The sequence below is a fragment of the Gracilinanus agilis genome, chromosome 6, assembly GCF_016433145.1.
Source record: "Gracilinanus agilis isolate LMUSP501 chromosome 6, AgileGrace, whole genome shotgun sequence".
Lineage (NCBI taxonomy): Eukaryota > Metazoa > Chordata > Mammalia > Didelphimorphia > Didelphidae > Gracilinanus > Gracilinanus agilis.
In genome coordinates, this window is record NC_058135.1 from 203,749,408 (window position 1) to 203,774,196 (window position 24,789).

The window sequence follows — 24,789 nt, forward strand, 5'->3', positions numbered from 1 at the left end:
ACCCTCAATAGGCATAGGAAAGTTTGGAAGGGGGGAACAAACTGGGCTGGAGGACAAGGGAATATTTTAATTTTGGATATTATCAACCTAAAAGTATATCTATTATGCACACAATAATTCAGACTTTTCACTCTTAAGCCATTTCCCTTTTCTTCAGAATTGACCTGAAGCTCTATGGTGGATTGACAATCAAGAGATCTTGCTTCTTATTTTTGCTTTGGCACTAGTTCTCTGCCTGACTTTGGGGAAATCTGTTTCATCTTTCTAGATCAGCTTTTTCTTTCTGTAAAATGAGGGAATTGAGTTGAATGACCTCAAAGGTCCTTAAACATTCTGATGTATCTATTATGAGAGAAAAAATATAGGATTTGTTCTTACCTAAATGGAAGTTCAAGTTCCTCATTCCAGCTAGGATTTGGACCTTCAGCTGTAGTGGTACGGCAAACAGTTCTTTGAAAAGAAACTTCTACAAAAGGTCGGACTAAAACCTTAAAAGTGAGAACAAATTAGAAAAACAGAACAAATCCATAATAACTAATAATTTCTATGTTACACTAATCCAAAGGTTTTTGTCTCAGGCAAAAGCGTTGGGCATAAGAAAATATGGAGTAAGATGTACTGCCTCTCAGACTTAATTTTAGAATAAAATATTTTTTAAAATTGAACTTCAGAAATTCTGTTTTGTTACCTGACTGAGCACATTCTCCACAGTGTGGGCTGGACTTTGTGCTGATGGGGAAGTTGCGAGTGTTTCACTGAAAGGTCTTGAAGATCGGGAGGGCTTCTGGAGTTTGCTAGGGGAGAAAAGTCATAAAAGTACTAGGTGACAGGAGGCCAAGGATGAATGAATCTTCATAGTATTTAAGGAAGAATTAAAGCTGAAAATCACCCAAAGGACAAGAGAAAGGCGAAAGGTGGGCATGAGCAGGTTGGAACATATTATAAAAAGGAATTGCCTCCAAGAAGTGGTATAAAGGAATTCATCAAATAAATGCACTAATGGAAAAGCATTTTGGTGAGTCACAAGGCAAGAGAAAAGGTAGCAACCTGTTGGCCCCATTGGTATATATGTTAAAAGAACATGAGCAAGGCAGCTAGATGGCCCAGTGTATTGAGAGCCAAGTTGAGAAATGGGAGTTCCTGGGTTCAAATTTGGTCTCAGATACTTCCTAGCTATGTGACTTGGGCAAGTCACTTACCTAGCCTTTACCACTCTTCTGCCTTGGAACCAATACACAAAATAGATTCTAAGACAGAAGATATGAATTAAAAAAAAAAAAAAAAGAACATGAGCTACGCCCCAGGAGTGGACAACCTAAGGCAGATTTAATGGGAATATATAGATGAACAACAATTGCTGGACAGAATGTCCACTTTTAGTATTTTAAGAATGCTTTCAATAGATGATGACATACTGAAAATTAATAACCTCCAAATGATGTGAAGTGAAAAGCTCTTCAAGTATAAAGACTCAGGCAAAGGAAACCAAGACAGGATGATTTCATCCTGACTGTACATATCATCTCCATCGTCCCAAGATGTTGTCTCAAAGATCCTTTGGCGAGCCTGACCAGGAATTTATATATATGCTTGTTCAGTTTATTTCAATTGTGTCTGATTCCTTGGGACCCCATTTGGGATTTTCTTGGCAAAGATACTGGAGTGATTTGCCATTTCCTTCTCTAGTTCATTTTATAGATGAGGAAAATGAAGCAAACAGGGTTAAGTGACTTGCCCAGGGTCACACGGCTAGTAAGTGTCTGAGACAGGATTTGACTCCAGGTCCAGTGCTCTATCCACGCTGTTCTACCTATCTGTCTTTAAGGAGTTCATATGTCAATTCTTTTATGAAATTACCAGCAGCAATCATTTTTACACCTGTGCAATAGTCCACTCAATATGAATTCTAAAAGAACAACAGCAGGCTATTGATTCGTCCAAGGACCATTTCTATCTGAACTCCACTGAATATGTCAGTCAGAACATAATCTTTGTTTACTCCATGATCAAGTACTCTGGTAAAAAATAGATGAGTCAGATCTTTTACATAAATTATCTTATTTGGCTGTACCTTATCTTTGGTCCTTAGTATATTCTCCTCCTTCAACAAATAAGGAAGCAATGGAATGTGCAGAGAAAAGAACTAGTTGGCCTGGTAAGCACCAAATACCATCATTGATGAGATTACAGATGTCTGGAAGTATTGTAGTCACATTTAAATGTGTAAATATAGGTTTATTTAGGCTTCTTTCTATTTATTTATTTATTTGAGGCAGAGTGGATTGACTTCTAAAAAATAGTCTGGTCAGAGCCTTCATTAACAGAATCAAGAGGTACATATTTTCTGAGAAACATACTTTTTGGTTTTACTATTAATCTATGATACTTTTAGGGTAAAAAGGGATCATGTTATTATTATTATTAAAAAGTCATACAATTAGTGCAATTACATATATTAATTCAATACTGTATTAATCCTTTAAAAATTTTTTTAAATTTAAATTTTGAATATTTCCCCATAGTTTTAAATATTTCATTATATAATAATATAAATATATTTAATTTAATATATATAATATAACAATATATAATAAATAAATAATATAAATTTAATAATATAAAAATAATATTTTCCTTTAAAAAAAACACTCCTTTATGACCTAATAACAATTCTAAGAGACAGAAGGGCAAAGGCTTTGGCAAATGAGATTAAGTGACTTGCCCAGGGTCATACCACTAGAAAGTGTCTGAGACCAAATTCGAACCTTGGTCCTCTGGATTCCAGGATTGAAATTCTATCCACTGTGCCACCTGGCTGCCCCACAATAAGCATTTAATAAAAGCAGACCATTAAGGGGAAGGGAAAGAACACAAATAGCCATTGTTAAATTTTTTTTTAAGGTAGAAGAGAGATTAGACTTGTTCTGGTTGGCCCTGGAAGGTAGAAGAGGGAGTCATGGGTGGACATTTCAAAGAAGCAGAATTTACTTGGGCCCAAGGAAGAACTTCCTGGGTATAAAGAATAATCATTAGGGCTATTCAGAAGTGGAACGGATTTCCTTGGTAAGTCACAGGCTCCCACTCATCACAGGTCCTCAGGTGGAGTCTGGATGTTCCCTTGTTCAGGATGCCATAGACGAGATGCTTTTTTCCACATATAAATTGGACAAATGAGCTTTCAAGTCCCATTCAGCCCTTAACTGACAGGCCCACCTTGGCCGGGTGGTGGCTCTTTCTTACCTGGCTATGGGTTTTCGTATTGGAATGTCATAGGCTCTAAGGACATTAATCAAGAGCTTGATATCTCCATCTGACAGATTTTGTGCTGGAACCTTTTTCCTTCCTTTTCTTCTGGGCTTCAGTGGTCGCTTTTGTTCTGCCAACTTGAAGAGGCTTATGCCCAGAATGCTAATGAACACAGAATAGGACGTTAAAGACATTATATTTATTTATTTTAATTTTCAGTTTCTCATTTTTCCCCTCCCTCTATCCTCCCCCTCCCATCCATTGGGGAGGCAAGAAATATGGAGCCTGTTACACACACATACACACATTCATGCAAAATATTTTCATATTAACCATGTTCTGGAAAAAAACAAACAAACAAACAGACACACGAAGAAAATAATATGCTTCAATCTGTACTCTGAGTTCACCAGTTCTCTATTTGGGGGTGGATAGCATTTTATATTGTGAATCCTATGGAATTGTGATGGATCATTGTATTGATTAGAGCTACTGAGTTTTAAAGACATTTTAGAAGATGTATGTTTGAAAGATCATTAGATCTTTACCCATAAATCATCTCAAAGCACTTTAAGGGCCTGCCAAAGGTCCTCCAACTATTTTAGGAGATTGAGATTGGCCTACATATCCTGCTGGGATGGGAGAGACACTTCAGTAGGGACTGTTATTAAATTTAAATTATTAAATTTATGTTAGCTGCTAGCTGCCAAAGGAAGAATATCCAAATTCTAATCTTTCTAGCCCTACTCTATATTTATTTCACTACAAAAATCCTCAGTTCTAACTAGATTACTTCATTAATTGTTTGACAAAAAGTATTTTTCCCTGAACTTAAGTGTATTTCACCTTTTTCTAACAAGGAATGCTCCCCACCTCACTTCTCCGTTTATGCACATCCTGTCCTTTCTCCAGCACCCAAATCCAATGACATCTCTTCAGTGAAGCTTTCCAGTGTCACCTCCATTAGAAATAGCATTTGCTTTCTCTGGACTCTGGGAGCACTTATTGTCAATAAAAGCATTTGCAAAATTTATTTGGCTTTTTTGGGGGCTTGAAACAGTTAAATAACATAAATCTATGACCATAGGGTCTGAAGATAAGGAATGCCTTAAAAAAATTAAGGGATAGACAATTCCTGAGCTAATTGGAAGATATTAAGCCTATTTTCATATTAGAAGAAATGACACAGTGACTAGGTATACACACGCATACATATAATATAATATTTAATATTTTTATAAAGAAAATAACACTAGCAACAAATTTTTCTTAGGGGATCTCTCTCCACTTTGAGCAGAATACCAAGTTTCTTTAGAACTTGATCTGGGAAACTGATTCATAGCACTTATGGCACTTACTGCATGTTCCTTTGGATTTGGTTTACCTGTGTACTCATCTCCTCTTCTCTAATAGGTTGTAAGCTTTTGAATAGCAGCATTTATACATTTTTTTTATCCCATCTAGGACTTCTCATAAGACGTTGAACATAATAGGCATTCAATAAATAAAAATAATAAATAATGAATTAATGAAAACAATGCCAGAAAATTTAAGGAAAGATTATATGAACCAAAGAGTTAAATTCAAATCTAGAAGCTAAAAATAAACAAATGCTACTTTTAACTAAATCTCATTCTATGAGTGGAATTATGGAGAGCGGAGCTAAAAGGTTAAGTGATGAAATGAGCCTTGCAGGGTCTTGATCTCACACTGGTAGTAGCTGAAATCCTATGAAAGGAGCCAAGTTTGCTTCTCTGGGAAGGATCAGAGTGCTGACCAATGTTTATGTGAAGTAAGTTGAACCCCTGGCTGAGGTCTACCTGATCTTTTCTTTATTTGATCTCTAAAACAGGATCTTACCCCAGAGTGCAACTGCTGGTAACCCTCTCTTGGCCCCATTTGGCCTTGAAGGTAATTCAATTCCTCCAGATCTTTTTTGTTCTCAACATAAAGGTATTCTTTTGTCTACTTAGTTTTCTTGAAAAAGACAATACATTAAAAAAACACCACATTTTTCTTTCAAAAAAGGGAAAATTATTCTCTTTAAAGCAGTTTTTAACCTTTGGCAATTTAGTGTAGGCTATGGACTCTTCAGAATGATATTTTAAAATAATAAAATAAAATACATAATACTATAAAAGAAAATAATTGTTGAGATAATTATTAAAATATTTCTAAAACAAACAAGGTCATCGACTTCAGGTTCACAACCTAATTTTAGGGAAAAAAGATAGACTAGAAGAGTAGAAAATTGATAAATCACAGAGCATGAAAACTTTATCCTAAAATATTCTTTTCTTTAATATTTCAAAAAAAATCAGAGGTTTTTTTTTTTAGTCTATGTAGGTAAGCCTTCCATTGATTCAGATCACAATTACTCCATGTTCTGTGAGTTGCCATGGCCAAAATATTTCTCTTTCTTTGGTGGCCAACTTCATGATGAAAATCTCCAGGCTGCTCCTTGAGTGAGAGTTACATAGTCCTTGGTGCCTTGCCTTTCCAGATTGTAGGATCAGGAATAACTTTTAAGAACTGAGAGTCATATGTATGTCATGATGAGGCAGTGGAGTAGAATTTTCACAGAGGAGGCAACTCCTCATTTGGCCACAAAAGACTGGCATATCTTTGTAGACTTAATTCATTCTTATTTCCACATAAGTGGCATCTGATCCTGGCTGTGTTCTCCTGAGAATTTTGTTTACACATGGTTTTGTTTATGTGTTTACAAGTGTTATTGGAGGTGTGAGAAGAAAGATGTCAGCACTCTGAACAGCCTTGAAAGATGGGCTTGTTTTAGCCACTGAGGAAAGAAGGCTTCATATAGAACTGGGCTAGACTGGGTGAGCTGGTTTTCTTTGGGGACATTTTTTTTCAGTGTTTGGTTGGACTTCACGCTCCCCTAATCAGCTACTAACAAAATAGAATTCCTGGGATGGTGACTGCCCTGGGTGCTACTGATAAGATCTTTTAAGAAAGTCCAGTAACTACCAGCTGGCTATTTGCAGAATCATGCTCTGTTATCACCAGGGGTAGGCAGATTGTTCCAAGGAAAGTGGGGGGATGAACTTGGAGTTCTTCTGTCAGTTATTGTATTGTCGGGCTGGGGGGCTCAAGCACTTCCCTAGGTCTTCTAAGCACATCTCTGATCCTAGAGAGTGACCCACCTGCATGATAGTCTACTCAGCAAGCTATGGCTTATTGACTTGGAGTACTGAACACAGAAGCAGATTAATAATTAAGCACAAGAACAAAATAGGAGAGCACATACCCTGAGCCATTAGACCTTAATGCCCCAAATAAAGCAGAATGGCATGCATAAAAAAGAAACAACAAAAAGTGAAAAATAGGCATTGGCATCTATTCTACAAGTAACTTGCAGGATTATAAACAAACCAAGAACATTGTAAGATTTAAATTAATATCCAATAACTCCAAAGTATTATATTTTATGAGATTTAGTAATAATCATGTGAAGCAGAAGAAATAAAAAGACAAAAGTAAAAGAGTAAAGTCAGCTTTCCCTGTCACGTTCATGGGGAAAAAAGAGAGAGAGGCGAGGCTACATCAAAATATATCCTCCCTACCAAAGGACGTATGTAAACATGTAAATAGGATGCTGGGATTTAGAGTCCTGGGGCGTAGGCAAGAAAGAGCTTTGGTGAATGTTACTTTGGATGTACTCAATCCTATACCCAATCAAGGGACTTTATGGGCAGCTGTTTGTATTCTTGGGCTTCCAGAGTTCTGCATATCCAAGGAGAAGTGTTTGAGAGGGAAGGGTTGAGTAGGGGAAAAATGGGTGGGCTATAATGGATTATCTTCTCCAGTTTCTTTTGCATTCTCCCACCTTGATTATGTTTCCGAAGAAGGAAAATCTCTGAAATAGAAATGTCCTTTTTGGGGGCTATGTAACCAGGTAATTTTGTGGAAAGCTGGTAAGAGCCCATGGCAAAAGAGTAGATGTTCATTGGTAATTTATTTAAACACAAAACTATAAATTCAGCAATTCTTTTGTCACAAGGAAACCTTTGGATTATTTTCATGTTTGCCTCTTCTCTGCCTTATCACATCTGGTCCACAACACATAATTTTCGAAATTATTCAACTTTCTCTTATTCAACACAACATATTTGAGGAATAATCACACAAAGAAAGCTGAACTTGATAACAAAAGACCTGGGTTTGCATTTTGGCAACCAGATAATTAAATGAACCTTTGTAAACTTCAATTTCTTCTATAAAATGAAGAAATTGAATGGGATGATCACTAAGAACTTTAATGTCCAAGATAACCTACCAGATCACATTTATTAAGCTTCTTCTTAATGTATGGTATTATTTGAAGTGCTGGGGGCCACAAGGAATTTATGTTCTAATAATGAGAACAAGTTATGCACTTAAATGTGACATAACAGATTGGGATGAAAGCAACAAAGACATCCTGATAAATTATTTTCTGAAAGTCTAAGGAGATACTTGTTGTTAGAAAGACCTAAGAAAACTTCTTAGAGAACATCTTGCTGACCAGCTTGGGACTTGAAGGAAGAGAAGGACTCCAATAGACAGATGAGGAAGGAGTCTTTTTCAGACATGGCAGATCTGTGTGAGGGAATTAAGAAAGGCAGGAGAGTACATGATGATACTGAGGAATACCTAGTAATCTAAGTTGATTGGAATATGGATTATGCAAGAGGGAAGAGTGAGCCATCAGGCTTCCTGGGAAAATTTTTATTATTTATGGAAATGAATTTGACAAAGGAAATATAGTCAGCTGACAACTTATATGAATATACCAGCTATCCTTGTACTGGCTGTGGCCATAGCCTTTTCACCATTGGGATAGTTGGATTCATCCCATCATTATTTTTGCATTGACTCTTTTCCTTAGTCTGCCAAATTTCTGTGTTCCTGTGATAGTAAGGTATGGTAAAAATTGGCAGGAAGGAGTTAGAATGAAATGAAAGGATACATTGAAGAAATAGAATATACAGAGTCTGGTTGGGGTAACAACCCTTTGGGAGGAGAGAAGATGACAAGAGTTGGTAAAGCCATCTTTGTATAGATGCTCATGTTGTTTTCTGTCCCTGGAATGCCTTCCTCTTTCATGTCCACCTTAGGAAATCTCACAAGCATCCTTCAAGGCCCATCTTACAGGCCATCAGGTTAACCCTCATCCATTCTCTCCACCCAGTCCCACTCTCCTGCAAACCCAAAGCGATGTCTCCCTTCTCAGACCCACATTCACAGACCACCTTTTCTTTAGAAAAGACCCTAATGATTGCAATCTAAATAAAACTAAAGTTCCAAAAAAAGACACCCTCCCCTGCTTTTCCTACCTGATATTGGGAACATCCTCTTCTACAACCATGTCCGAAAGAAGAAAATGATGTTTTGCAATTAGGAAACGGTTTATCACAGATTCTCTAACCTAGGAGGGAAAATTCAGGTTCACGTGCAACTTTCTCAGTAAATGCATGGTAACAATTCATATTTATAGAGGATTTTAAGTTTTGAAAAGAAGTCCATGAGTTGGAGTAACTTTTAATGATAATACAACTAATATGTATCTGAGGTGAGATTTGAACCTATGTGTCCTGACTCAGAGTACAGTATTTTATTTACTCCTTTGTGATGCCTCATAAGTCTTTATTTTAAAATGTACTCTGGGTCAACATCCTAATAGAATTTAAAAGTCTGTGCTTTAAATATTTTCATACAAGTCTGTTTATCTATGATCTCTTTGGGGTACAAACCCAACAACGCTATAGCTGGATCAAAGGGCAGGTAATCTTTTAAAGCCCTTTGGGCATAGTTCCAAATTGCCAGCCAGAATGGTTGGATCAGTTCACAACTCCACCAGCAATGCATTAATGTCCCACAGCTTCACTCACAAGGCCATTACCCTGATTCAGGCTTTCATCACATCATGACTGGAATTTTACAAAACACTACACTGCAGTCTATTTGCCAAGGAAACCCCAAAGTTGGGTTATGAAAAGTTAGCATGATTGAAACAACTGAACCTCATAATAGTCTATCCTCGACACGTGCCATAGTGATGCTCCTAAAGCAGAGGTCTGATCATGCCATTTCCTTATTCAACAACATCCAGTGGCTCCTTATTATATTTAGGATCCTATACAGACTCTTCATTTGGCACTAATGCTTATTGATTGATTGGTATTTAAATCCCTTTACAGTCTGCTTTCAGTTTGCCTTTCTAGTCTCATCAAATACTACTCCTATTCATACACTCTTCAGTTCAGCCAAACTGAACACTTTCCTGTTTTGTTCAAATACAATTTTTCCTAATCTTCTATTTTTATGTCTTTGCCCAGGTTGCCCCCCACCCACATCAAGAATTAATTCCCTCTTCACCTCCACTTCTTATTATTCCTAGTTTCTTCAAAGCTCAGATGAAGCACTACTTTTATGTAAGACTGTTCCTGAGCCCCAGTGCCTCAAATTACCTTGTATTCATTATATATATATATATATATATATATATATATATATATATATACTTAAGGTAATATAGAAATTGCTTGGGACAAGTAATAATTTTGATATGGTTTCATTTTAGGATAGGAATGCTCATGCTTCCTCTAACACCTGGCTGATCATAATATCTGAGCCTGGCAAGATGAAAAAAGTATTGAGTTTGTTTCTTCCCCTTTATTTCATTCTCTGTCAGGTAAGTGTTGGTTTTCTCGCCAACCCCAATATTTCATGTTCTCTTTTATTGCATTTTTAATTCTGTGGTTTTAAAAAATGATTGTCACTTTAAGGAAAATTGTAACTTTATAGAGCACACTTCTTTGACTGTTAGAGATATTGCAGTGGCTGTTGGTGTGGTAAAGTAAAACATTCACATTGACAATGAAACACTATCAGTTTGCATAAAAGCACAAAGGAAAATGCAGTTGAAAACCAAAAAAATTCCAAGAACTGACAAACTATTGCCTTGAAATCCTTAGAAATTTAATCCTTAGAAAATAAGCACACGCTTCAGAGAGTCTTAGTAGCTGGAGTGGTTCTAAACAATAGTTCTTCAGTTAAAAGAACATTGAGAACTATAGAAAAATAGTTGATAATTGTTACTATGAAGAAAAAAAATCTTCTTGTGAGCAAAACAGTACAAAGACTAAGGTACTAAAGACTGATAAAAGGCATTTTTAACTAATGAAATTCACTTTTTCCTTCAAGGCTATGCCAAAACTCTTGCTAGAAGTCCAAGTGTGTTTGTGAAATCTGGAATTTAAAACATACACTCCAAAAATATTTTTAAACTTCTAGTAGACCTGGAGGTCTTATTTCCTTTGAGGGAATGATGAATTTTGACAAATATACTAATATCCTGAAAATCAGCATTGTTTGGGAATTATCAAAGTTCACAAATGATTGTGGAATATGACAATATGACCTTTTACCATGCTCCAAATTTGTCTCAAAAGGTAAAGAAGTTTATCTAGGAGATGGATAGAAATATATTTTAATAGCTTAGGAATTTAAATTATTTATACTTCATTGAAAGCCTACCTATATAGGACAATCTTGGAAAAATGGACTGCTCATCAGTTTTGCTACTTTTCTTCTGATTAAGACATGATGAACATGTGATCTGATACGAGACATGGGCAATGTGGGGATTTGTTTTGCTTTGCTATACACACATTTGATACAAGGGTTTTGTTTTTCTTTCAATTTGGGGGAAAGTAGTAGTAGTAGGAAAAGTGAGGATTGTGATGTTATTAAAATAAAAAAAACAAAAAAAGAGGGTTACTGAAGAATTTTAAACACAAATAGAAGAAAACTAAAGGAAGGTCAGCAGGGAGATCTGTCTTGTAAGATCTAGACTATAAAACATACATTACAAAATCTGTTTTGAGGATTTGTTGGATAAAATGTTTATAGTAAACCAGGAAAAGTTGTAAATAACATGTTGAATTTTTTATATAGCTAAAAATAAAAACAAGTTCAACATAATTTTATAAATTAATAATAAACATTAAAAGAAAAAGAAAAAAGAAAAGAATTGCTACTTCATGCACAATTATCTTTTTTTCTGTTCTTTTCAATGGAAATGCTTATCTCATTTAGTGTTATTCAGAATTAAAAAAATACCTATAGGTTATACTAAAAACTTGACTTAATAAATGGACTATTTATCAGAGGTATACTTCATATGCAATGAGATAAGAATATGGCTTCATGATTTCCAAAATCTTATGATTTCAAATGCCAAATAGTTTAAAAGAAATGATTATAGCAAAAGAGGACATATAGATGAAAGGGTTTTTTAAAAGATGTAAAAAATTTTTAAGGTTTATAAATTTCATTATTTTACTTTGTCTCAAGTAATTCAAAGACCACTGTATGTATATACATGTACTTGCTATCTCCCTTAATATTTATTAATATTACTATTGATTTTGTGCTACTATGTGTCCCCACCACATAGCAAAATGCTGGCAACTAGTTGGTGCTTAATAAATGCTTATTGATTGACTAATCTACGAGTCCATTATTCTATGATATACTTTCACAGCCATATTTCAATCATAGCACACCAAATCTCAATGATACCTATGAGGTCAAATTTACTTCTCTCTGCTAAAATGTTAAGTTAATTTTGTTTTCTGTCCTACTCGGTGTGTGTTGGTATATAGGTATCTGAAATGTAAATTTCATTTCTTTCTAATTATTTGCTTTTGTTTAGACACCTCCTCCATTTTAATTGCTTTTTTCTTTGTACAGGAGTGAATAGTCTCTGCAGTACCTGATTTCTATTTTTCAGCTGTTCATTTTTCCTTCCCCATTCTTCTTCATCAAAAAGAGAAAACTGCCTAAATATTCTTTCTAGGCCTCATGAGATACACTCTCTCCCTAGCCAAAAGCTCTGAATTCCAGTGTGTTTAGCTAAATCCTATTTTTCAATCCCATCTACATAGGCAGCTGTTTACTAAACTTTACTTTCTTTTCCAAAGCCCCACATTTCCATTGGAAGAAAAGATGAAAACACTACTTCTGTCCCAATGTACTTCAGTTTTCTTTTTTTTCCCCCAGTGTCTTTCATTTATTTATTTTTAATATTTTCCCATAGTTACATGTTTTATGTACTTTCCCTCTCCCCCAAAACCTCCCCACCACCCTGTAGCCGAAATACAATTCCACTGGGTTTTATATGTATTATCGATTAAGACCTAATTCCATATTATTGATTGGACTAGAGTTGGACTAGAGCAGTGGTTCCCAAACTTTTTTGGCCTACTGCCCCCTTTCCAGAAAAAATATTACTTAGCCCCCTGGAAATTAAATTTTTAAAAAATTTTAATAGCAATTAATAGGAAAGATAAGTGTACCCATGGCTATCACAGCTCTCCTGGATCGCTGCAGTACCTACCAGGGTGCGGTAGCTCCCACTTTGGGAATCACTGGTCTAGAGTTATCGTTTAACATCTACATCCCCAATAATATCCCCATCTGAACTTCAGTTTTCTGCCCAGGATAAGTCCCATGTGACTTTTTTCTTTCTTTCAATAATAAACACATTTGTGCCTATAATCATTTATTAATATTTTCTCATTTATAATACAAGATTCTTTGCAAAAGAGAAAAAGATTAAATTAAATTTTCTCACCTGTTGGAGGTACTTGGCAACTATAGCTCTATGAGTATCTAAGTGATCTTTGGTTTCAATTATACCTCTGTCACGTATCCGTTTCTCATAGTCCTGCATTTAAAATAAAATATAATTTTATTACTTTTGATATCATGAAGAACTTAAGTATGTTTCACCTTCTATTGTTTGATTTTGTTTCAAGTAATCTTTTTTTCCCCCAACTAGATTGTAAACTTTATCTGACCTCCTCAGTTGGCAGTTTTCTCTTCTCTTTTGGTCTCAGAACATGCTTTTCTTCTCTGGGTATGGGAGTTTATCAGTATAGGCATTCCCTCTTCTGATGATGATGATTTCAACCCATCTCTGTCTTTACTTTCCCTACCGTCTTCTCCATGTCCTTCCTTAGAGGTAGCCATGGTGTAGCAGAAGCAGCATTGTATCTAGAGTCAGAGAATCTGAGTTTGTGTCTTAACTCTAAGACTTAAATGTGGGAACTTGGGTGATTCACTTCCATCCTCTGGGTTCTAGTTTACCCATTTATAACAGAGATTTGGACTAGAAGTCCTTTAAAGTCCTTTTCAGCTCAAAACTATTATTATTATTATCCAAAGGCTCTATGCCTGTCTAAATTCATATGTTGGTATGCCCCCAAAGTTGATAGGTTTTGTATATGCTTAATATGGGGCAGCTGAAAGTAAAAATGGAAGGACCCAACAGTGGTTATGGATCCAGTCATCTAAAAGTACAAAAGAAGGCAGGCATCTCATGATGGAGGGTAAAGTCAGTGATGAATCCAGGTAACATTTGTGATATGTGAGGCTGAAAAAAATTGGTCAAGTTGAGGTAAACCCCAAATAGTAAGATCAAAATGAGGCCCTTGGCATAGAAGAGAAAGCCAAAAGGAAGTTGAGACAAAAGTATAGATGCCTCTGGATTGGGAAATATTTTGCAGAGAGTCCTCTGACTCCATCTCCTGGCTTCCTTGGCTTCCTTCAGGACATACCTTAAATCTTACCTTCTGCAAGTCTTTTCTATTCCTCTCTGTCTCTGTCTCTGTCTCTGTCTCTGTCTCTGTCTCTGTCTCTGTCTCTGTCTCTGTCTTTGTCTCTGTCTCTCTCTCTCTTTCTCTCTCTCTCCTTCTTCCTCTCCTCTCTTTCTCCTCTCCCTCTTTGTCTTTCTCTCTTTCTCTCTCTCTCTCCTTTTCACTCCCTCTTTCTTTCTCTCTCTTCATACATAGTTGTTTGCTCAATGTCTCTCCAATTACATCCTGAGCTTTTTGAGAGGAGGGGTTGCTTTTGACGCCCCCCCCCCCCTTTTTTTTGGTATCCCCAGTGCTTAGCACACAGTAGGGACTTAAGAAAAGCTTGCTACCTTTTCTTGACTATTTGTGGTATAGAAGGAAGAATTCTTGAATTTGGAGTCCTGGCTGTTTTTATAACTTTGATTAACTCAACACACCTTTCTGGGTCTTATCATTAAATGATGGGTTTGGAGTAAATGAATTCTAAGTTCCTTTGAAGCTCTAAATCTATGATCCTAGGATTTATTAATCAATCAACAAGCATTTGTTAAGTTCTTACTCTGAGCCAAATCCAAGAGCCTCCTTCAAGGTTTCTTAACATAGACTGAACTTATCTTTTCAAAAAATATTTTCAATAGCTGTACTTCAATAGAATTGCTTTTATTTATAATCTTAAATATTTTATTTTAGATATTTAAGAACATGATTCTAAGGAAAGGTCTATTGACTTCACACAAAAAGGATGAGACTGTCTGTTTTAGGTCTTTGGATATTTCAAGTATGACTACACATTTTATGTATTGTCATGCATATTTCATGTATTCATAATTGTCTTATTCCTTGTTCTTGCTACTGGGTGGGCTCATGGTCTTGATAATGAGTTTTATGCCACTTCTGACTTGCACGTCACCATGGGTAGGATGTAGCAGTCTGCAACTCACTAGGCACTTAGAATGCCATTGTGCAGGAAGTACCCATATGGATGGAGCCAGGGGACATTGAAAGCACTGAAGGAGAAAATGTCTTACCTGGAATACCTTTTCCATGATTTCTCGGTCATAAATGGGAACTTGTTTAAAGTTCCGGAACTCTGGCACTTCCTGGGTTCTGAAATGGAGAAGTCTGAATCTCTTAGATCTATTTAGTGCCTCATCTGAAACAAAATTAAATTCCTGTTGCAACTGCTCCAATCTGAAGAAATCTGGAACATAAGTATCTCCACTGGTAGCAACCTAGAGTAAATAAGGAATATGAACTTAAAACACATATATGTTATTCAAATCAATTTGTCTCTGTAGATTGTATTTATGGAACTTATTATGACAGAAATAATACATATGTAGGTTAGCACTCATGATAATAGGCAATTAGTTATTTGAATAATTATTTGGATATTTCAAAATCCAAGTATGACGGCATCATGGCATGAAGGCAACCCTCTGTTCTCCAACTTTAAGCAAGCAGAATTCAAGTTCTATAACTAGGTGAGGCAGTAGTTCAAGGGCTGGACTTGGAGTCAGGAAGACTTGAGATCAAATCTACTTTTGGACACTTACTAGCAGTGTGACTCTGGGCAAGTCACTTAATCTTGTTTCAGTTCCAGTTTTCCCATCTGTAAAGTGGGGACAATAACACCCACCTACTTAACAGAATTGTTGTGAAGATCAAATGAGAAAACACATGAAAAATGCTTTGCAAACATTAAATGAGCCGTGTAAAAGAGAATTTTTAGATTTTACTATTCTGGAAAGGCTTCAAGTATAGGTATAGTGATGGACTATATATTTGCCATTTGAAAACCAGTCTAGTTAAATTTAGAGAAACTCATGACCCAGTTGGCTCTAGGGGGAATGAACTGCAACAACAACTTTATTTTTTAAAAACTCTTACCTGCTGACTTAAAATTAATACTAAGTATTGATTCCAAGGCATAGGATCTGTAAGGGCTAGACAACTGAGGTTAAGTGACTTACTTAGAGTTACACAGGTAGGAGGTGTCTGAGGACAGATTTGAACCCAAGACCTCCTATCGCCAAGCTTGGCTCTATCCACTGAGCCACCTAGCTGCCATTTAACACCAACTTTTGAAAATTATTCACTAAGTTAGAGGGGTATTAGGGGAGTTAGGGGTCTGCATTGATTTCAACAAATTTTCAGATTCTTTAAATATTGAAGCATTTATTAAGTAATCCAAAAGATCTAATTTTATTGAGTATTCTTGGTACTTATAATAATAATAATAATAAGAGCTAACATTTATATGCTTTAAGATGTACAGATAACTTTATATGCATGATATCATTTGGTCCTTCCAACAATAACTGGAGGAAGGTGACATAAATAGTATTGCCCCTTTTTCAGGGAGGAGGAAAACTGAGGCTCAAAGAAATTATGTTATTTACCCAAGATCACACAATGAATATCATAGTGGAAATTTGAACCCAATTGCCCTGACTCCTAAACCAGTAGTCTTTTTTGCTTTAAAATACTGGTTCCAAGGCAAAAGAGCAGTAAGGGCTGTACAATTGGGGTTAAGTGACTTGCCCAGGGTCATATAGCTAGGAAGTGTCTGAGGCCAGATTTGAACCTAGGACCTGCTATCTGGCAGTCTATCCACTGAGTGACCTAGCTGCCACCAGTGGCCTTTTCACTGTTTCATGCTACTCTCCTATTATTGTTTCAAGGCTGTGCTAGGGACTATTGAGGAGTCAAAGATATACATATGTAGCATACTATGTAGTGCCTAGAACATTACAGGCATTTAATAGATATTTGATAACTAAAACATGATTCCTTTCCTGAATCCCTCCAAGCCATTCTATGTAATTCTTTGTGGATCCAGTTGGTTATTAGATTAGAAGTAAAGTTGAGAAATGTCTCACACCAAGCTCAAATTTATAATATTATTTAGAAAAGTTAAAACAATTGTTCTGTGATGAGAAAAATTACAATTAAGTCAAGGAAGTGAAGAATTTTGGGGGTACAACCCATAAAATGATGAAATTTGAACTATATAATTATCTTAGTGGCAAGCTAGTCAAAGAACTTTAGTCAAAACACTTTGCTAAGTCCTTAGCATAAAACCAAAAATCTACTAGTACCCCCTTTCCCAAATTACCTTGTATTGAACTACTTTGTATATATTTGGGTTTCTACTTGATACTTATAATAATGATAGGAGCTGACATTTATAGCGCTTTAAGACTTACTTAAAGAAAGAAAACTTTATATACATGATCTCATTTGTTTTTTTAAAACAAATTGAGAAAGGTGGTATAATATTATCATACTCATTTTATAGATCTGGAAAACTGTATTTATTAACTTTATATTTTTGCTGCATTTTAATTTTTTTTGCTATATTTTTATATGTTCTTCTTGTTCCTGAAGGGAGGATTTATTCTTTGTACTTATATTCCCAGCATCTAGCACAGTGCTTCATACATGTTAGGGGCTTGCTTATTGATTGATAAAAACATTCAGTATATTTTTGGATAGATGTTCTTTTTCTTTAATATTTGTAAAATATCTTGTATGTAAATATCTCATTGCTTTATATGCACACCATATAAATACTAGTTCATTGGATCTAGAGTTCTGATCAACCTAGCATTAAGCAGAAAAAAGCCAACTCTATGACAGACAAGAAAAGGAAAATGAATCTCACGTTTTTTTCTCCATTTCATAAATGAGTGCTTCTTTTCTTGCAATGGGTTTCAAATTCAATCAACAACAATCAATTAAGATTGATTCTAGTATTAGTGGATTTTTATATAATACTTTATATACATTATCTGACCTGTATTATGTTTATTTTATACATGAAGAAATTGAGGATCAGAGAGGATAAAGGACTTGCCTCTGATCACACATTTGAGAAGTGTTTGAAGCCAGATATTTGGACCCAGATCTCTTCTGAGTCCAGTCCAGGACTCTTCTTACTGAACTAGACACAATTGCCTGTTATCCTTTCCATTGTATTTTGTAGGAAAAGACTTTTTTTATTTCTCACTTCCTACTCTAGACCCTTTTCTCACCAGCCTCACCAGCAGTTATACCAGAGATCATATATTAGTAGAGGCTTAACCTCTTTCATCTTTGGAAATTCCATCTGACAACCAGACTGCTTCAACTAGCCCATACTTCACTCTATTTCCAACCATCTATTTCCCTAGAGCCTCATTCATCATCTTTGTCACTTTTTAGACCAAAGGAGCCCTCCCTGGTTAGCATTCCCTATGTGTGTTGTCTCCACAATGAGAAAGAAAGCTTCTTGAGGACAAAAATTGCATTTGATTTTGCATTTCCTTCCCCAACACTTAGCACTTTTCTGGCCACTGAAGGAGTGCTTAATAAATGATTTTTCATTCATTTATTCACTTCTTTGAGTCATACTTCAGTGAATTGCTCTTCTACACCCAGCAAAGCCCATTCTAGGTTTTAAAAATGTCACAAGAAGATTGTGGTTTTGAGGAAACCATGGTCAGAGATCCAATTCCCAGGGAAATGGATAAGTTTTACTTTGTCCTGTAGCCAGAAATTATGTTCCTAGGCTTCAAATAACTGTAAAGATGCAGTAAGTGTAAACTGGAATGAAGATATGACTAGTTCAGTAGGAGGGGAAGCAATTTGTTGAAAGTTACTCAACTGAGAGAATCATTCATTTTGGTGTTGCCAATCCTCTTTCCCAGGCATATGATTTTTCAGCAGTATGCTGATGCCATACCCAGGTGGCATAACCATTGAGCACAACTTAGCTTCTGTGTGTGTGTGTGTTATAATAAGTAATATATATCTGCTTTATACTAAGAAAACCCAATAAATATAATAATTGGATTTAGAAATGGAAGAAAATTCAGTAAAAGATTAGTCTAAACCTCTAATTTTACAGAGAAAGAAACAAAGGGAAAGTGACCAGGTAGATAGCAGGTAGCAGAGCCAAGGTTCAAATGCATCTTCTGCTTCCAAATTCATTGCTCTTTCATCATACCTTGCTGACTCTCAAACCATATGAGGTTTAAAAATCTAGATTTATAAAGCAGAAAAATTAGGTTTAACATTTTAATTAATTTATTTCTGTCTTAGAATTGATACTAAGTGTGGGTAAAAGGCAGAAGAGCAGTAAGGGCTAGGCAAGTGGAGTTCAGTGATTTATCAAGGCTCACATAGCTAGAAAGTATCTGAGGTCAAATTTAAACCCAGGCCCTCCCCTCTCTAGGCCTAGCTCTTTATTCACTGAACCACCTAACTGCCCCAGGTTAACATTTCTACCTTCTTTTTTACTTTGTAATTAAATGCTGTACCTAAACTTTTTTTTCCTTATTAGCTAAATGACCAAGCACAAATTACCTGACCTCTCTGAATCTTAATTTCCTAATATACAAAATGGAAGTAGTGATACTTATATTTTTTTCTCCAGGAGGTTGAGTTGAAAGGGATTCACCAACCTCAAAATGCCATGAAAATATGTTATCTATTTGTAGGAAAATAGCTGAAATATGAACTGAGAAGGAAATTATACATATACTATATATAAAATTAATTTATGACAGTAAATGTAGTTTCTTTTTCTTTTTTTTTTTTAAAACCCTTACCTTCTGTCTTGGAGTCAATACTGTGTATTGGCTCCAAGGCAGAAGAGTGGTAAGGGTAGGCAATGGGGGTCAAGTGACTTGCCCAGGGTCACACAGCTGGGAAGTGTCTGAGGTCAGATTTGAACCTAGGACCTCCCATCTCTAGGCCTGGCTCTCAATCCACTGAGCTACCCAGCTGCCCCCAGTAAATGTAGTTTCAAAAGTATATGCAATAAATTTTAGTGCTCTCAAATCATGCAGCTTTATTCTTTACTACTAGAAAGAGTATTTAGCACTTCTTCAACAAACATTTCCTGAGCATCTATTATTAAGTAGTCAGTCTGTTTTAGATACTGAAGGATGCAAAGAACATTAAATTATGGTTCCTGTTTTTATGTAATGTAAAGTCTAACAATGAATATTAAAGAGTTTATAAAGTATATGAACTCACATTGGGACAAGTTTCTTAAACACTAGAATTTAAATGGAAAATCTTCACCCTGGTTATAATTATCTTACTGATGAAATCATCAAAATAAACACAATCACAGGAACATGTTGCTAGGAGCACTTCCTGGCCAGTATATTTGTTTATCTATTATATTTTTATGCTAATACAAGCACTTCCAAGAAAACAATTCAATTAGGTGCCTGGAAAAAAATGAGATCTTTGATATAATCACCAAAGAACTTCCAGTGTTATATTGGACAAAAATAGCTTAACTCCCAAGTATTGATAGAAAATTAAATTTCAGTCACCTTAAAATTAGATTGTTTATTTGGATTTATCTTCAGAAGGCTAAATTACTGTAAAACACACAATTAACTCAAAGTGGGGTTGAAAGTGTTCCTTACTGTTATTAGCTGCATCAGCGAGGCATTGTTTGGGTCATTTGGATCCAGTTTTGATTCTGCTGCCCACTTTGCCAATTTCTTCATATCTGTTAAACCTGATGCACCAATGGATGCAATGGCGTCAACTTTCCTTAAAGCACTGAAATAATAAAGTAAACCCCAAATCATTTTAATTTTAAGACCAGACTTGTTTTAAATCAGGATAAGGAGAATCTATCAATAGATTTCCATCATGGTCCTGTGTTTTTTATTCTTCATTTGAGAGCCAGCTCCCTCCCTCCTGTAGCAATTTCTGTATTTTTCTCATTTGATAATAAAAATGAAGTATTTGTGGCATCTAAGCAAATGAAAAGAATTATTGCTAACATAAATGGGAATAACCCAAACCAGATACACACTAGAAACCAATATAAAAAATAAGCTTTTGATTGCTCTAGAGGGGAACTGGGCCAATCATAACAATCCATTGACTTCAGATTATAGAAGCATTAGAAAGCTATAAATCATACTCAACTAGTGATCATTTGTAGCAGTGCACTGAGCACAAAGTTAAGGGAAAATAAAGCTTTATAGGCCAGCATCTGGTTTTGACAGAAAAGAATTTCAAAACAGATCCAAGTAAGTCAGTAGAATCATAGGATTTAGAATGGAAGGGACTTCTGAGATCCTCTAGTCTTACTCCAATATTTTATATTTGAGGAAAGTTGGGCCCAGAGAGAAGTGACTTTCTCAGGGTCATACAAATAGTATGAAGTGGACCCAAGATTTGGAAGTAGGTCTTATGACTCCAGGTCAGGACTACCTGAGTTCAAATCTATGCTTAGAAACTCACTAGACATATGACCCTGGGCAAATCATTTAACTTCTATCTGCCTCAATTCCCTTAACTATAAAATGAGGATAATGGAAGCATCTATATTGCAGGATTGTTGTGAATATCAAGTGAAATAATATTTATAAAGTGTCTAGAACACAGTAGGAACTTAATAAATGCTTATTTCATTTCCTTTTTCAGTTCCAGTGTTCATCCTACTCCTCTCCACAGCTTTGATTTCTGAGGGTCTTTTCATTATGTGTATATTTTTCTCTCCTGTTATGATATATGGAAGGCTTTTATTAACATGGAGGATCTCATGTATTTAATTTAGGTAATAGGTATGTAGATGTACATAGATAAATAGATATGTAGATGCCAGGAAGATAGCAGATATCTTCTCTTAAAACTCTATCAAAGGGGCCACAAGGTTTCCAGGTCAAAAATGCAGTGGCGACTTTAAAAAGTATAATATTTAGTTTTTATTTAAACTGCTAGAATCTGCTTTTTTCCTCCCAAAGGCATTCAAGCTATTAAATGACTATCCAATCTCTCCTCTAAGGCAATTGAGAGTAATCCTGGGAGCTATGGGGTTCTGTAGACAATGGCTCCCTTGCTAAGGGGAAATTACTAAGGACTTTGTAGTTCTGATGAAAAATTTGGCTCCTGGACCCTTCAGTTAGATTCCTAACATCTCTTAGCTCTCAGAGAATTAAAATGAGCCATTCTGTCAACTCTTGCTCTAGGAATTTCAGATACTGAAAGCCATTTACATCATATCTACATGAACAGAATGGGGTGGCTTCTGGGGTCTCAATCCAAGCTTTGGGACTCCCACACCATCCTAATAGCCTACTATTCTATAGAGCGGAATGCAGGGGCTGCTGGAGTACTGTCCTACCTTTGGGCTGTGGTAGCCACAGCTCTCTTGGTAGAAAAGAACTCTGATATAGTCCTGGGTGTTCCTTTAACTAGTGGAACTCAGCCTGCTTGGGAAGGTATATTGCCATGTTATAATTTTTATATACACACACATGCATATATATATATATGCATATATATATATTTTTTTCCTTATTTTTGGGAAAGGTGATTTGGGAACATACTTCTGCATTATTATAAAATTATGTATTGTTTATATATAGGATTAAATTCTTGGCAGTATCTTATTCTCCTGAAGGAAGAACCTGAAGCTAGCCTAAAGATTCATCGATTCTTTGTAATAAGATCTATTTTTTGAGCAATTTTAGGGAAAGATGTTGCTAGTGACCTGGTCCAGGAAAGCAGATCTGCCAGAGAAAATGCTGTAAGAATCATCATGATTCCAGATGGCCTAAAAAGATTACAACCACAGAAGAAGCATCCAGAAATCAGACACAACATCATGAGACTCTGAGTGAGCCCTTGGATATAACCGACTGAACTGTGGGGATTGGATCACCCATAACCTTTGGTCCTCCCCATGTGCCAATATTTTATTTTGATTGTAAAATCTTTGTGTCAAAAAGGGGAATGTCCCCTAATACCTCTTTGTCAATGCATTTACCATTTATTTCTAATATGTTAAAAAACACCCAAGCATAGTAAGACTCTGTATGAAATATATAATACTTTTGTGTCCTTAGTTATTCTGGTGAGTTATACATGTATATGTATAGATATTATACATAGAATGATTCACTGGGGAGAATAATATGTCTCCTTACAAACCAGACAGGGGAATATGGAAAATTAATATTAATTTAAATTCCCTTTTGACTCTCAAAACCACCTTTTGATTTTAAAGTAAAAAAAAAAAGGTTTCATCTCATGATTGAAGTAATGAACTGGCTTCTCCCCAAAGGCTGAAGCAGGGTGGAGACAAATTCTTTGTTTATCTGTAAACAAAAAAATCTCTTGGGTGGTAAAGTAATTAAATGAGCTGGGTAGATCCAATGTGGCCATTCTAAAAGCTGCATGGTCACTGTTGGTATCCAGAAGACTCATCCTTTGTCCTGATTGAAATCTTAGTCCTACAATTAGAGAGAATTTTCTAGAGATGGCACTTAAACTGGTCCTTCGAGATAGGCTAGCCTACTAACAGGAGTGTGCAGGGTTGTAGAGGAGTGTATCCGAGGCAAGAGAAGAGGAATGTTGGGAGGTGAAGTCCCATAGCTGTGACATTTTCTGCCCTCACATATTGCATGGAATGTATCCCTTTTAGGAACAAAAAATCTTGCCAGGAGCTATTCTAATAAAATAATAAAATGAATGCAACAAATACTTTCTTTAGAGATACATTTAACTCTTAATGACCTCGAGTTCCTCTGAAGTTTATACTAATAAACATTACCTTCTAATGCCAATGTTTTGCTGTGATGCTGGTGGGATCAAAGGTATCCCATTTTCTCCAACTGCCCAGGCAACACTATTGGACACTTTGCCAGAGGTCATTAAAATAATTTTGTTACTGCCATCAGCTTCAAATGAAAAGGGCTCACCTGTAAGAAACGTATCACATACTGAGAAAATCCATATGAAGAGTGACTAAAATTTTCTCGCTGGGATGGGTTATAGGGGTCAGGGAGGGAGTATAAATAGTAAATATGACCTATGGAAATGTTAGTTACCTTCCGGGACATTGGGTTAAGAGTGCTGAGCTATACTCTATGATAAGGATGATTAATCTCTCCTGCTACTACTAAACCCTATTGATCTATCTATCTATCTATCTATCTATCTATCTATCTATCTATCTACCTATCTACCTATCACTCTCTCATATATGTATTATATAGCATATATGTAATACAATACATATAATGCATATAATATATACACAAGAAGGTCTTGTTTTACATGAACTCAACACATGTGAAATCAAGTATACACGACTGGCAATTAAAAAAAGGCAGAAAAATACAATAAATAAAAAAATTAATTATATGTGAAATCCCTGCCATTTTTCCAAGAGACTTAAAAGTCTCACAGTAATTCACCATATCACACTCATTCTTTCTCTGAGAAGTGTTAGTGTGAGTTATTATGTTATTTTTCACCAAACATCAATCTATGTGGATTTCTTGCTTGTAACAAGTCATGTCTGCATCAGAACAGTACTTCTCTTTGTTTCTCTAAAGCTATTTAGTTATTGATAATGGCCTCCAAGTACAAGAGGAGTGATGCTGGTACCTCTGAGAAGCTCTGAAGAGTCATAAAATGCTTAGGTATGTTTGTATAAGAAATACTTATTAAGTAATGAGGTTTTCTATTATGTGTGATTTTCAACTTCTGTGAAAGGTCTTAGAATGTATTCTTCACATAAAATAAGCTCCTGCTGTGTGTGTGTGTTTGTGTGTGTGTATATGTGTATATATGTGTATGTATTCAGGCAACTCTTCAATGAAAAAAAATGCCTCACTTTGTATCTACATAGTTCAGAAAACGATGATCACATCAATCACAGCTGACAATATATACATCTTTCTGCATTTCAAAGCATGTAAATCTACTGAGCTGGTGAGTACAGGACAAAATCTCAATGAAACTGTGTCTGAGTAAACAGAATTTCTGATGATAAGAATAAGGGATTGGGCTGTGGTTTGAATATCTGTGGAACATTCAACCTCTTCATAATCATACCATTTAATAATATTTTGGGGACTAGATCTATGATTTA

At 35.7% G+C, this 24,789-nt stretch overlaps 1 protein-coding gene across 1 annotated transcript in view; it reads right to left on the reverse strand.

Moving 5' to 3' along the window:
• The window catches only part of CC2D2A (coiled-coil and C2 domain containing 2A), a 139,394-nt gene that overhangs the window by 34,476 nt on the left and 80,129 nt on the right, over positions 1-24,789 (reverse strand). The window contains exons 19-26 of the mRNA XM_044682298.1: positions 23,464-23,611; positions 20,318-20,456; positions 14,918-15,121; positions 12,887-12,979; positions 8,583-8,674; positions 3,241-3,408; positions 689-794; positions 379-488 (exon numbers count right to left, since the gene is read on the reverse strand). Coding sequence (XP_044538233.1) covers positions 379-488; positions 689-794; positions 3,241-3,408; positions 8,583-8,674; positions 12,887-12,979; positions 14,918-15,121; positions 20,318-20,456; positions 23,464-23,611 — 1,060 coding nt within the window. The remainder of the gene's footprint in view (positions 1-378; positions 489-688; positions 795-3,240; positions 3,409-8,582; positions 8,675-12,886; positions 12,980-14,917; positions 15,122-20,317; positions 20,457-23,463; positions 23,612-24,789) is intronic.